This window comes from Lycorma delicatula, chromosome 2 (genome assembly GCF_047948215.1).
Source record: "Lycorma delicatula isolate Av1 chromosome 2, ASM4794821v1, whole genome shotgun sequence".
NCBI lineage: Eukaryota > Metazoa > Arthropoda > Insecta > Hemiptera > Fulgoridae > Lycorma > Lycorma delicatula.
Window position 1 is genome coordinate 32,989,930 of NC_134456.1, and position 14,021 is coordinate 33,003,950.

Below are 14,021 nucleotides of genomic sequence, written 5' to 3' on the forward strand. Positions count from 1 at the left end.
CCAACATTTGACTTAAGCTGAGTAGTTTTAAATTAATAAAATTAATTAAATAATTGAACAGCTCATGAAGCTGCCTCAGGGATTACATATGAAGTTAGTTTACTAGTTGGCTGTATTAACCAATATACTTTCTGTTTAAATATTTTATGTTGCAATACTGTCTAGACCAGTATTACAGTATTTCATAAGAAATTACTCTGTATTGACTATCAGATGTCTGCTGGTGTTGACTAATAATCCAATCTTTTTTACCAGAATATATGCAGGCTCAATACAGGTAGGAAATGGGAAATTGGTTAGGAGATTCCTAGTAAATGGAAACCCTGTTAATAGTTAAGGCAATCCTTAATGTATTTGAACCTAGTATATACAGTGAAACCTTTACAAAGCAGAACCTCCAAAAAACGAAAACATCCTCAAACCATGCAGTTTACCAAGTCCTGACATATTTTTATAGAGATTAATCTCTTCAACACGGAAATGGAAAGGAAACATAGATTTTAATTTTAATTAAAATCTTTAATACGTAAAATTTTTTTTAATTTTACGTATTAATCTTGTCCCATAAGACGGAGAAGAAATTAAAAAAAAGATTGTACATTCCCACGTTTTGCAAATTATAAATCCAGTAGAGATGATTATTATTATAATAATGCAGTACTGTAACTGTTGTTTATCTAATTACACGCTGTCACATTCTTGGCTCCAAAACTTCCGGCATATAAGCTGATGGTCATTAATAAAATTTGATAGCAGGTAGCAGAGCTTATGCAAACAATCCACGTACAGTTCTGAGAATAATTTTATTCGATGCCTTAAACACTGTGATAAGCAGGAGTATAATTTTAATTTTGTCATAGAAGAAAATTGATATAGTTTTGCATTCTGTTTATCTGTTGAGAGATCTCAATAGAATGTTTATCTGTTATTACTTATAGTTGTATAAAATGTAAAGCTTGCTACTATAATAATTATAAAAGTAGAGCTTTAATATACAATAATATAATATAACAATCTGTTCACATGTATCACCTGTAACATGATGTATGACTCATTACTGATAATAAATTTATTTAATGATTAATTCATTAGACATACAAAATAAAGGCAAATACATGCATTTATTTTTAGTTTAATTTAACACTTTTAAAACTGTATTTATTTTAGTTTTAATTATGTGTTTTTCTTCTTTTAAAATTTTGCTCATAATTTTGCCGATAAAAAAATACTTTACATTTTAAGGAAAAATACACAAATTTATGAAATTTAAAAAAATAAAGATAAAATCAAGGAAGAATAGTTGAAGGGTGAAAGAAATGCTAATTCTAGATGGCAGACTAAAAGCAAAAATGAAGAAATAATTCAATTTTGTTTAAATGATTCACACACGCAAGATCAAAAAATCTTTCTATTTCGAGGCCTATCTTGAAACAGGCAAAAGAAATTGCAGCTAAGTTAGGAGTTACTACATTTAGTGTTTCTAAAAGATGGCTAGAAAAATTTTGTGCGAGGCATTCTATTTCTTACAATTAAATTTCATGTGAGGCTAAAGATGTAGATAAAAGAAATAGTTATCGACTGGAAAAATAAAATTAAAGAAATAACCACAGATTATGAACCAAAAAATATCAATAATTATGATGAAAGCAGTTTATTTTTTTGAGATTTACCAAACAAATCACTGTGTTTCAAAAACAAAAGGTGTATTACAGGCAAACAATCCAAAGAAAGGCTGTTCTGATGTGCGGTTTTGCAGATGGCACATTCCTTAAATCATTGGTGATAGGTAAAGCTTGGAAGCCTTGCTGTTCCAAAAATGTCATTCAGTTACTACTGGAATAGTATGCAAGTAAAAAGTCTTAGATGACCTCTAACATAATGGAAAAATGGCTACATAATTTAAATAAAAAAATGGTTAGTGAAACTAGAAATATTCTACTGTTTTTAGACGAGTCGTGTCACCCTCATGAAAATTATTCTAACATAAAACTTGTGTTCTTTCCTCCAAACACAACTAGTGTAACTCAACCAATGGATCAGGGGGTTGAGGTTATTAAATCATAAAAAAAATTCATTATCGGAAACACATTCTGCAATTGCTAGTTGGCAATATGGATTCATGTTGATATGTTCAAGAACTGACACATAACTGTTCTGGATACACTAAGGTGGCTCTCTTCATTGTATAAATAAATTACTAATGACTGTGTTAAAAATGCATTTAAAGAAGCTGGTTTCTGCACAGAAACCGATGATTATGTTCCCAATACACATACTTTGCGCAGTACACAACAATATTGCATGAAGTTGAATTTCTGTTGCATAGAAAGAGATCAAACGGTTCATGTTGAAGACTACATGGGTATTGATAGTGATTTGGCAACCAAAGAAGGATTTCAGACTGTAGATGAAATTATTTTCTCTGAAACTAGCAAGATTAACAAAAGTTCAGAAGAAGGACACTGAGAGAACACAGAAAAAATTTATCAGTTTCGGAGAAGCAATAGGTATGGTCACACAGCTAGAAGAATTTGCAATTCATATAAACAGCGATGATTTGCAACAGAATACATTAACCGCAAGATATAATATTGAAAATGAAAGTTCCAAGAGTAAATTATTGAAACAAAAAATTGTACTTGACTATTTTAGAAAATGATTTTATTTTAGAATTAGTGTTAGATCATGTTGTGTTTTAGGTTAAGAAAATCTTTTTATTTACTTGTATTACTGAAATGTATAAATTATTGTAAACGAAAGTTCCAAGGTAAGTTACTGAAACAAAACTGTACTTGATTATTTTACTTTTAGACTAAGTATATGTCTTCTAATTAAATGTAACTTAAATGAAAAATTACTAACTTGTAAAAATAAAAAACACTCTTTTAGTGTAACTGAGCAATTTTTGAAAATTAATGGTTAATGTTCTCTATATGCAGCATAATTTCTGGATTATTCCAAACATTTATCCTCGCCTAACTTCATTTTATATTTGTATAATTCATAGCACAGGACTTCAGGATAAATTAGCTCAATTTCTAAAAACTTTGCAACACGGAAACTTCTTCAAAATGGAATTCTTATTCGGTTCCTTCAGATTCTGTTTTGGGGAGGTTTTACTGTATACTTTTTTTATACAAAAAAGGTACACAAAGATATTTTTCAAAATACTCTTTATTCTACTTCATTTTTCCTTTATTCAATTGAATCATAGCTTGCCACTTTTCTTCTTCTATCACATTCTCCACAGCCTCAGCTTTACTCTTCCTGTCTCCTGTTGCTTGGGCTTACCATTCGTTTATGTCAGTTACATTCCCACATCTTTCTTGCCAATTTTCATCCTTTTTGATCTCATTCCTCCTTTTCAATTTAACCTATATCTAATATTCTTAACTAATTTTTTCAAATAAGCAACTTTATAATTTTTATTCCTTACTCCGTCTTATCTCAATTTCCCTTTATATATATATATATATATTTTTTTTTTTAAATTTCATCATCTATGTCAAGGCCATGTGTTTTCCTTACAAAATTGTTATCTATGCTTCTATTCCTTAAATAAAAATTGAGACCATGTAGGTTTTAAGGAAAAAAAATTAAGAATTAGATCTTTACTTTATATTTTTACTCCTCACTTTTTATTAAAAGTGAGGAATGAGAAGGTTCTTTTACACTTTAATAAAAGGTGCTTTCTATGCCTTCTTTTTTACTCCCTTCAACATTTTTTTCCTATCATGTGGAGTACACTCTCCAAATTATAAAAAATTTCAACTGCTTCCAACACTTAATAACTTATCTTTATTGCCCATCTTTTCTTTCCATCTTTCGCCACAAAAACATTACTTGCTTTTTTTTCCATTATAAATGTCACAATTAATCTTTCTAATTTTTATAAATTTTGATGGTTGAAAATATGATGGTAAAAAATTAAAAAATATACTTACATGATCTAAATTCATTTTACATTATCTGCGTGTCTGTTGTAATTAACCCTCCTTATTCCATAAAATTTAACATTTTTGAACTGCATAGGTTACACAATCAGACATTGACTATAGACCATTATCACACAAAAGATTAAGGTAATCTTAATGAAAAAATCCCACCACTAAAATAGTTCACAATGAACTAGAAAACAGTACACAGTGTAAGAGATATTTCATTAAAACTTGCCCTCTTTATTTTTTAAAATGCAATTTTACAAATTAAATAAAATTGAATACCTCAGTCATTGAGTGCGACAATATGTAATATATAATGAAGAGTCGCATTTTATCATCAGGTGTACCTGTATCTGGATCAGAAATAACTTCCATTAAAGGACGGTCTAAAGAGGCTTTTGCCATTATTTTCTCTTCAAGTTCAAATAATGTATCTAACCGTCGTGATTTTATTGCATTCAATATACCTAGGAAAAATTGTAATTACAAATAACATTAAAAATGAAAAAGCTAAAGAAATAAAAATATTATTTATTTAATATTTAAAAGTAAAATTTTTTCAGTCACCATTTTTATAGAGATGCTTACAACACATCTAAAACAACAAGGAGTGATTTAATTCTTAATAGCACAAAAGGTGAACACTTCATTCATCATTCTAAAAGCCATTTCTGAATAAGCATAACCAGTTAAGAAACTGATAACTTCCTAAAAATGGCAATATGATCTAAAAACTTTTAGTAAAATTTTTATTAGATTTTCTATTAGAATCTTTTAGAGTTTTAGGAACCTTCTATTATTATCTATATAGTAATCCATAGAACCATTGTTTGAATACTGTTTTAACGAACATTTTGCTACCTCCACGATAGGTTAGGTCCAACAAATGGTGTCCTGAAAATGTTTGCTTCAGAAAATTAGCTTTCTTATTATTTTTTTCCCTTGAGTTCAACACAGTTCTAATCTGATAAGGATTAAACCTCAGGAATAATGGATTAAGAGAACTCTATAGGTTTCAGAGGTTTAAGAGAATTTTATATTAATCCCAGACACACTTTTAAATGATCAGAATCCAGCTAAACATGCTATAATTTTATCTAGACTTGAACCAAGATCAGTACCAGTATTTTAGAAGTCACAACTACTGATTGGCATTATTGCTAACCAATCATCCAACATGGTCTAGAAGTTATTGTTATATCAAATGTTAATTATAACACAAAATTATGTACAGTGATAATGGGTAAATTCACAAAAATATATTCAATCCAACACTTGTATTGTGTTGAACTTAACCCATTTTTTTGTTTTTTTTGAAATTGAAACAAATTACCAACCTGTAGCAATCGTAGTATGCATATCAATAAGCCTCTTCTTTTCAAGAAGGTGAGGTAATGAATTTACAGCAGACGTTAGTTTAGCTGTATTGTCAGACATCATTGAGAAAGCTACATCTGATTCACTCCCTGGATCAATTCCCTGGAAAAAGGAAACAACAGAAAATGACTAATATTAAAATATATTTTCTAAAATACTTATGACCTAAATGTTTATGATAAGAAAACAATTAATATGAAATCTCTATAAAGTAGAAATGGTGATAAGTTTTAGTATGAGATCCATCTGAAAAGAAGCTAAACTTTTGAAACCGGATGCAAATATGTTGGATACTGTTACATTAATGATCCTAGGTTTGGGATTCTTAAGAAATAATATTCTGTTTGCCATATCAGTCTACACTTTGTCATTTGATTAATTTCAATCTGCAAACATGTAAGGTAATTATTGTATATGAAAAAAAAAAAAGAGTCAAATATTAACTAAAATACATTAACATGTTTTCTTAACTTAAATAACAAATGAATAAAATGGTACTAATTACAACACACATAAAGAACATCAACAGATGCAAACTAACATGTGTGATTAATTGCACAACAATTTATACTAACTTGTAACTAACATGTTATAGAGGCATGAAATACTGATTTCTAAAACATAAAACTTATTCTTTAAGATAAACTGAACCAAATTTAATACTTATGGAAATTTTTTATCATAACATTTTCAATGGCTCCTGTAATCACCCAAGTAAAATTAGTACCAGTTTCACACTGAAATTCCAAGTTCTATTAGCAGTTTTTGAATCAGGAAGATATGTTTTCAGAATGTGGTTGAAAAGTGTATAAGATTTGAACTGTCTGTTCATTAACGAGAGTGAATAAAATTTAAACAGTAATTTTGCTATTCTATGCCGCAAGCACTTCTGAGCTAAATGACGGAGTGGGGGGCAAATGTTCTATGTGTTAGAGATGGGGAATCAGGTTGGTTAGCTGAGTAGCTGCTTGCTCTGTCGTCAATACTACCATGAGTGGACAAGAAGTTCTGTAGTCTGTTGTACAATGCATAGTCATAAAGTTTTTAATCTAATGAAGGTGTTAAACTCATGGAAATTTTGTAGAAAACAAAAGTCATGATTGATGCCAAGGTCAAGACTCACAGCTGACAACATCCGTGCCATTCGAGAGCTTATTGAAGGTGACTGCAGTTCACTGTTGAAGAAATCATGTCAGAAGTGGGTATCAGCTACGGGAATGCTCAATCCATTATCACTGATCATCTTGGCTTTAGACAAATTAGTGGTCAATGAGTTCTGAGGTTGTTGATTGAAAATCAAAAACAGGTCAGGTTAGAGATCTGTGAGAAACTTTTCTCACAGAATTGATTTCAGCAAGGGGATAATTTTTTTGAGATGCATTGACACATATGATGGGTTCATCATTACACTCTGGAGTCAAATGTGGCGAGTAAAGAGTGGTGAAGAAAGGATGATGGCTGTCCAGTGAAGGCCAAAAGCAGTCTGTCAGCCGGAAAAGTTCTTGCAATGATTTTTTTTTTTTGATTCAAGGGAAGATTTTTTACTCATTGATTTTCTCCACAATCAACAAACGATGAATGCAGGTTACTATTGCTTGCTGCTACAGTAAACAAAAGCCATCTACCGAAACAAAAGACAGGGTATGCCCAGAGATGTCATCCTTCTCCACGACGCCAGGCTGCACACAAAGATTTTGACAAGGGACAAATTGGAAAAAATGCTCTGGCAAACCCTCAACCACCCTCCCTACAGTCTAGATGTGCCCCCTGTGACTATTTTTTGTTTATGCCTTTGAAAGAATCGCTTGAAGGAAACAATTTGAAAATAATGAAGATGTGAAAGAGCGCATGCACAATTGGTTGACGACTCGTCCTCACTTTTATGAAGAAGGACTATACAAGCTTCCAAATCATTGGAATAAGTGTGTAGATTCTGCTGGAGACTAAATAGAGAAATGATGAGGGTATGAGTTGTATACATTATTAATCAATAAATTTATAAAACAAAATTACTGTTAATATTTGATTCACCCTTGTAGTATGTGGGCTTGGATGTTCATATAATTTCATAAAGATGTGGTTCTTTTTTGCATATGCAGAATACCTATGTTAATATTAATGTTAGTACATTTGTAATTTATTTCTATGATTTGGCAAATTAAGTTACTAGTAAGTATTAGAATGAATTAATCCTATCTTCATTAGAATCTGCATCTGTTTGATTCTGCAGTTTGTAATATTCCTCAAGCACTGTATTTGTTACGAGAGTGTAATGCACATTGTTTTGAAAACTTTTGTACCGACTTTTTCAAATTTACAAGCAATCTTTCCTGAATTACTGTTCATGACTTTTAGGATGATACTATGTTTTATTTATTTTATGCAACACGAGTCAATGAGGGTATTGTTACATCCAACTGCATATGATCGATATTTTAAACTACTATCTATTGATCTCTGAGTTATATTAATGTGTTGTCTATTACATTGATGTGAAATCAATTTCTAAAAGTAAGAGAGTTTCTGTGAAGTTTGGTGTTTTGAAATATTGTGTGTCTGTTATAATGGTTTACCATATATATAAAATTATGTTTTTCATGTTGCTTTTATGAGTGTAAGGTCAAGAAAATATACTGGTTTATGGTATTTGTTTATGATGTCTATCTAGCTCTTAAGTTTTTTTTTTGTGTTTGTTATGTTTCAACAATGTACCCATGCTATTATATTATTTGTTATTTTTGAGTAAGTATATGTCTTGTAGAAAGTTATCTGCTATACTGAAATTAAGAAGCACTTATATCATATTATCATTTATTAATATCTTATAACTTATTAATAGGCTATATCATCTTGATCGTTATTCTGGAGCTTCAATTTTTTATTTCAAAATTATTGTAATTGGTTTATATTTATAATAGAAACATATTTCATTATGTTTAAGAATACAAATACGCCATCATGTTTGCTGAAAGTTACTCATAAAATGTGTAATAACAATTAAAATTTACTTAAAAACTGTTAATTAATTAAGTTTTAGCAACTTATTCCATAAGATCCAAAAATGCATTTTTACAGTTAATTGAAACTGGGAGCAAAGTTATGCAATATTAAAAATAGATATTGGAAGATTAAAATTATGAAAGTAGAAAGAATGTAAATAAATAATAAAATTAATAAACTAATGTAAAAAAAACCATACAGATCAAGATAATTTCCTATCTTCCTACCTTTGCAGACCCCCAATCACTTCTCAATACTTTTGATATTGAGAAATCATTCTTTTTAACAATTAATCATTTTATATATTATTTCTGATATATAAAATTTAATCCCTTAACAATTCTGAAATAATTTTGTATTTATTCATTTTGCTAAATGTTGCACAAGCCGATATAGTTTTAAACGTGCAACAAAGAAATCATAATATTTACATTAAAAACATAATATTTTCTATCTTTCACAGTATTAAGTCATTTTTGTTTCTATCTGTACATTGCTAGTTGATGTGCAAGTAAATTTAAGCATAGTATGTTGGTAAGAAAATAGCTTTAGGTACTTCTAATTATATAACAATAACAATATAAAAAAATGATAAAACCCTGTGAAACTTAAGATAAACCAAATACATGTAGTAAATATATGACAAAGCAAATAAATAAGCTTATGAAAGAGTACAGTACATACAGGGAATAAAAGGATGAGGAATAGAAACGTGTATGTTACTTTAACCTGCTTAGATTTTTTAGTACTATTATAAACATTAAGGATTCCAGGGAAAAGTTTAGAACCTTAATATACGATATTATGTATACAATACACATATTTAAATTAGATAAAGATTCATTTAAAATGTTAAAAGAAAAGCAAGTAAAATCTAAATGAATAAAAAGAAATACTCTGATAAACAACAGCTGAGAAGCAAGTTACATTTTAACGTGAAAATTAGAGCCTTATCTCAGAATCTTAACAATCTTAACCTAATGGTTTTGTTATCCGTTATCCAACTGCCTACCCAAAAATACCAAATGTATTTTAATCATCAGACAAGGATATTGATTATTTTGTAACAGAGTTTAATAACTACACAAAAAAATACAATTACTTTCATGAAATTAATTTAAAGTAAAGCAGGTAAAGAAGGACAATAATTTTTTTTTCTGAAAGAAAACTTGAATTCAAAAACATTTTAAATGGATGACAAGAAATAATACCATAGTAGCTTTAAGCCTTTTGACTTCTTCTTCTGATGAGCGATACTGTTCTAATTCTTCTTGAATTGCTTCCGCAACAGTAGGAAATGGACTGAAACAACAATAAGTTCATCACGTAAATAATGAATTTAATACTGCTGTCAGTGCAGAAATTATATGCACAAGAGTTTGTAGCCTTATAAAAAAAAATAATTTACTTGATTTTGAAACAAGTAATATCAAAATTTAAATAATCTTTTAAAATATATTTTAGCTGAGAGAATGGAAAAAGACACCATTTTTGAGCCTTTTCTTACACAGACTGACTTTGATCATTGCCGTTAAAGAACTAGGAAACCAATCCCACTTAAATTTTTATATACGATAGCCCATTTTATTAACTTATCAGCCCTTAAATTTCATATCTCTAGCTGCAACCATTTATGTGCTGTTGCTTGATTTGCAAAACTATTTTATCTTCCATGCATTTCCATGTCATTTAACAATAAAACAGAAATAAGGATCAAGGCACGGTGTCTTTTTTGTCATTTTAATTGATGAATTCTAACTTTTATAAAAATATTGCATCATATACTTATGAACTGATATCACCTGGTGTTGGCAGCATGAATAAATAACTAATATAGTGTAAAAAATAATAAAACAATTCATAATCGGTTCCAAAAATAATTTTTGTATAGCAACTGATTGCTGTTGCCTTTAATTATTTTACTAAGAATAATTTCTTACTGTGAGGGAGCTCTACTTTTCATTTTTGTATCTTTCTTGAGCTATAAGTAAAATTTCAATTCTCAGGAGTTCAACCAAAGACTGTAAAGCTGGGCATGTGTCCAATGCTTCATTATAAAATTTGAGGTGAGCACAAAAACTTGTTGAGAATGGTATAAACAATTTAAAGTAATAACAAAAAAAAAAAAAAACAAATCAATTAACAAATAAAAAGAAATCACACATCTGTCTAACCTTCCTTTATGTGTAACCCAAAATTTATCTCTTGAATCAAGGTCACAAGCTCGAGTCTTTGCTCGTGCACTCCCACCAGGTGATTTACCTCCTCCTTCTTCTACAACCACTCGGTTTAATGTCAATTCAAGAACATCATGAGCAAGAGCTTGATATGTCCATGTGTGATGTAACGGTGTTGCCATATCTACATTTCGATCTAATATAATGAGCAGTGGTCTCTGCAAACTAATACATAAAACACAGACAATAGATATAAATATATGAAATATAAACCATCAAAATACAGTAAACTTAAAATATTAATTTCCAATAATAGATTTTTGCAGAATCTCACATCTTCAAGTGATACTGAATTCTATAACTATATTAAAACAGATTCATTATAGTTCTAAATATTTAGACTAAAAAGGGCATGCTTATAACACCATATTACCTTTTTGATATGATTCTACATTCTGAATTCATGCATTTCATATAATATGGCTAAAGATTTTCATTTTAATATTTTATCAACAGATATCAGTACAGACTTTGAAGGAATATGATATCATATGCCCTTTTTGTGATGATCACTTCTTCATAACCTATATGGAAAATGAAACCTGTTATAACCTACGAAGTAAGTAAATAAAGTAATGAGAGTGGTTCAGAAAAACTTTTCATTTACAATCCAATTATACATGGACAACTCTGAAATAGTACCCTTGGGAAACCATGCAATGCTTCAAACAATTTTCCCATTCTTTATAGCATTGTTGGAACTCAGAAACTGGAATATCCTTCAGATGGTCAGTTACATTTTTTTAATGTTTTCTACTGTTCCAAAGTACTGTGTATTTTGAGGTTTTTTTTTAAAGTCGAGAACAGGTAAAAGTTGCAGGGACTCAATTCAGGTGAATAAGGTGGTTGAGGAACTACAGGAATGTTTTTCTTTGCCAAAAACTCTTAATTAATAAGAGTGCAGTGTGACAAAGTGCATTGTCATGACTGGTCTCACACAGGCAACTCTTTTTTGCAGTCTTTCAATTATTTCTCGGTAAACATATTGATATACAGTCTGTACTGTAGGCAAAATCTCCTTATGGGCAATGCCGTTTATTATCGAAGAAACAAATTAGAATGGTTTTGATCTTTGAATTGCTCATTTTTACTTTTTTGGGAAGTGGTGAGTTTGAAGTGTACCACTCCTTGCTCTGGCATTTTGTTTCTCGGTCGTACTCAAAAATATCCAAGATTCATCACCAGTAATAAATTTTTTTGGAAAATCAGGATCAGTTTTAATTTGTCCTGGAAGATTGTGGCATACTTCCACTCTATTGTTTTTCTGTTCAACAGTGAGGTTTATTGGGACCAATTTTGCACAAACTTTTCTATGTCAAATTTGTTTGTCAAAATTTGATGGACCGTGGTTTGGTTAAAATTCAATTGTTCTGCAATCATTCTGACAGTTAATTGCTGGTCATAACGTACCAAGTCTGATTTGCTCAATATTGTTGTCACTTTTTGATGTTAATGGTATTCCACAGTAAGGTTCGTCTGCAAACAATTCCTGGTCATCTGAAAATGCTTTAAACCACCTAAAACTTGGGCTCATCAAAGGTGTCTTCTCCATACGCCCTTTTCAATTTTGAAAAAGTTTCAGTAGTATTCTCACCTAGTTTAAAACAAAACTTGATTGCATATTGTTGCTCATAATTAGTATCACTCATTTTTGTAACACACAACAAAAAGCTCGTTTCATGAAAAGTTTGTTTACGTCTCATGTGGTAACAATAGAATAAAAATATTAATACCTAATATAAATCAGCTGTTCATATAACCATATTTTTACTAGTAACTTTACAGTGTTGCCACTTTGGCTGCCAAAAAACTAGTCACATTACTTTATTTATAGATCTCGTATAAGATTGTAAGTTTTATGTTGTAGCAACTTTTGTGAGTTATTTAATAATGTTATTAGTCAGCTAGAAAGGATTGTTAAACAATGGAAAGTAACAGGGACAAGAGTAGGAAAAAATCAGTGGATAAATCAGTGAAAAACAGAAGAAAGGAAAGTGAAAGTGTTAACTGTTAAAGGAGATCATCATGCAAGTAAGATATTTAAACCAGTTCAAAAGTGTTGGGCGGCTAGTTTTTGTTACAAAACTATTTGTAATGATGATCAAAAATGTTTGTTCTAATGATTTTGGGATACAGGCATCAAAGCCGAACAAGATTTATATTCCTGGCAGGTTGTCTGATTAAAAATAACGTAAAATCTGTATCTACAGAAACTTTAAGAAAGAAGTAAACATACGGAAATACTTAATGCCTGCAAGCAGCGGGCAAAAAAGTAATGTGTGTCATAATTTTCTTTTAAGTATATTACAAATATCAGAAAAACATTTGCATACTATTCAGAATTGACTGTTAACAGGAGAATCATTTGATGACAAAGTGGCAAACATTTAAATCAACCTCACACTATTGACTCTAGATTCTGAGAGCTTGCTACGGAACATTTGAAAAAAGCATACCACATTCTGAGTCGCACTACTATTGGGCAAAGTCAGAGTTGATGTATTTTGATAATCCAAATGTAACAGTTAAGTCCCTGTACATTTCATTTCAAGATTATTATTATAAAGCAAAGACAGGGTCTAATGTTAATATTACATACAAGAGACATCATACGTTTTTTATAGAGTGCTGCAACTACAGTCTTCGTAAGCCATGCATTCATGTTTGTGATTACTGTTGTAAATATGAGTTTATACTTCAGGCTGATAAAAATTATCCATGTAAAACTGAATATAATTTACACCAAATGTGTGTTAAAGCTTATTATAAATTTAAAGAAGAAAAAATTAATTTAAGCAAAACAAGAGGATCAGATTTATTATGTAATGAATTTGACTTCACATAAAATTTACCACTTCCAAAGCTTAACTGCACAGCTCAGTTCTACAAACGATTATGGTGGTTTTATGTTTTTAATGTGCATATTCACAGTGAAAATTCAGAAAGTTACCCATTTTAACATATATACATATTATTGTCATTATATCCCCAAATTTGGTGATGCGAGTTAAAATCTCCTGTATATATACAAGGATGATTAAAAATGGATATTACACTGTTAGGCCACTGTGCATTTGGAGGTTTATAAATATTGACAATTGTCATTTCTTCAACCTTTACAGCTAGTACAAAAAGATCTTGTGAGGAAGATGAGTGGGTTACCGAAACATTATCAATACCTATTTTAACATATGTAGCAATTACATATTTTGGATCATTAATTGCTGCAATAAATTATACCCTGGTATACAGTCTCTTGATTGAATTTGACAATTGTCAGCTGTGTGTGTTTCCTGGATTGTGATAACTTCAAATTTTAATTTAATTGCTAACTTACTAATGTATTCACTTTTACTATGGCTGATGCCTTCTATGCTAATTTGGCATACTCTTATCCTGGAGCCAATCGTCAAAAAGTCCTGAGAAGGACGTTACAAAGTTTGGTTTGCCTTGTTTTCATTGCAAC

General features: G+C 30.0%; 1 protein-coding gene across 2 annotated transcripts in view; it reads right to left on the reverse strand.

The window, feature by feature from the left end:
* The window catches only part of Slh (sec1 family domain containing Slh), a 72,027-nt gene that overhangs the window by 29,204 nt on the left and 28,802 nt on the right, over positions 1 to 14,021 (reverse strand). For both annotated transcript variants that reach the window (XM_075358617.1, XM_075358618.1), the window contains exons 7-10: positions 10,493 to 10,720; positions 9,530 to 9,620; positions 5,279 to 5,420; positions 4,224 to 4,408 (exon numbers count right to left, since the gene is read on the reverse strand). In XM_075358617.1, coding sequence (XP_075214732.1) covers positions 4,224 to 4,408; positions 5,279 to 5,420; positions 9,530 to 9,620; positions 10,493 to 10,720 — 646 coding nt within the window. The remainder of the gene's footprint in view (positions 1 to 4,223; positions 4,409 to 5,278; positions 5,421 to 9,529; positions 9,621 to 10,492; positions 10,721 to 14,021) is intronic.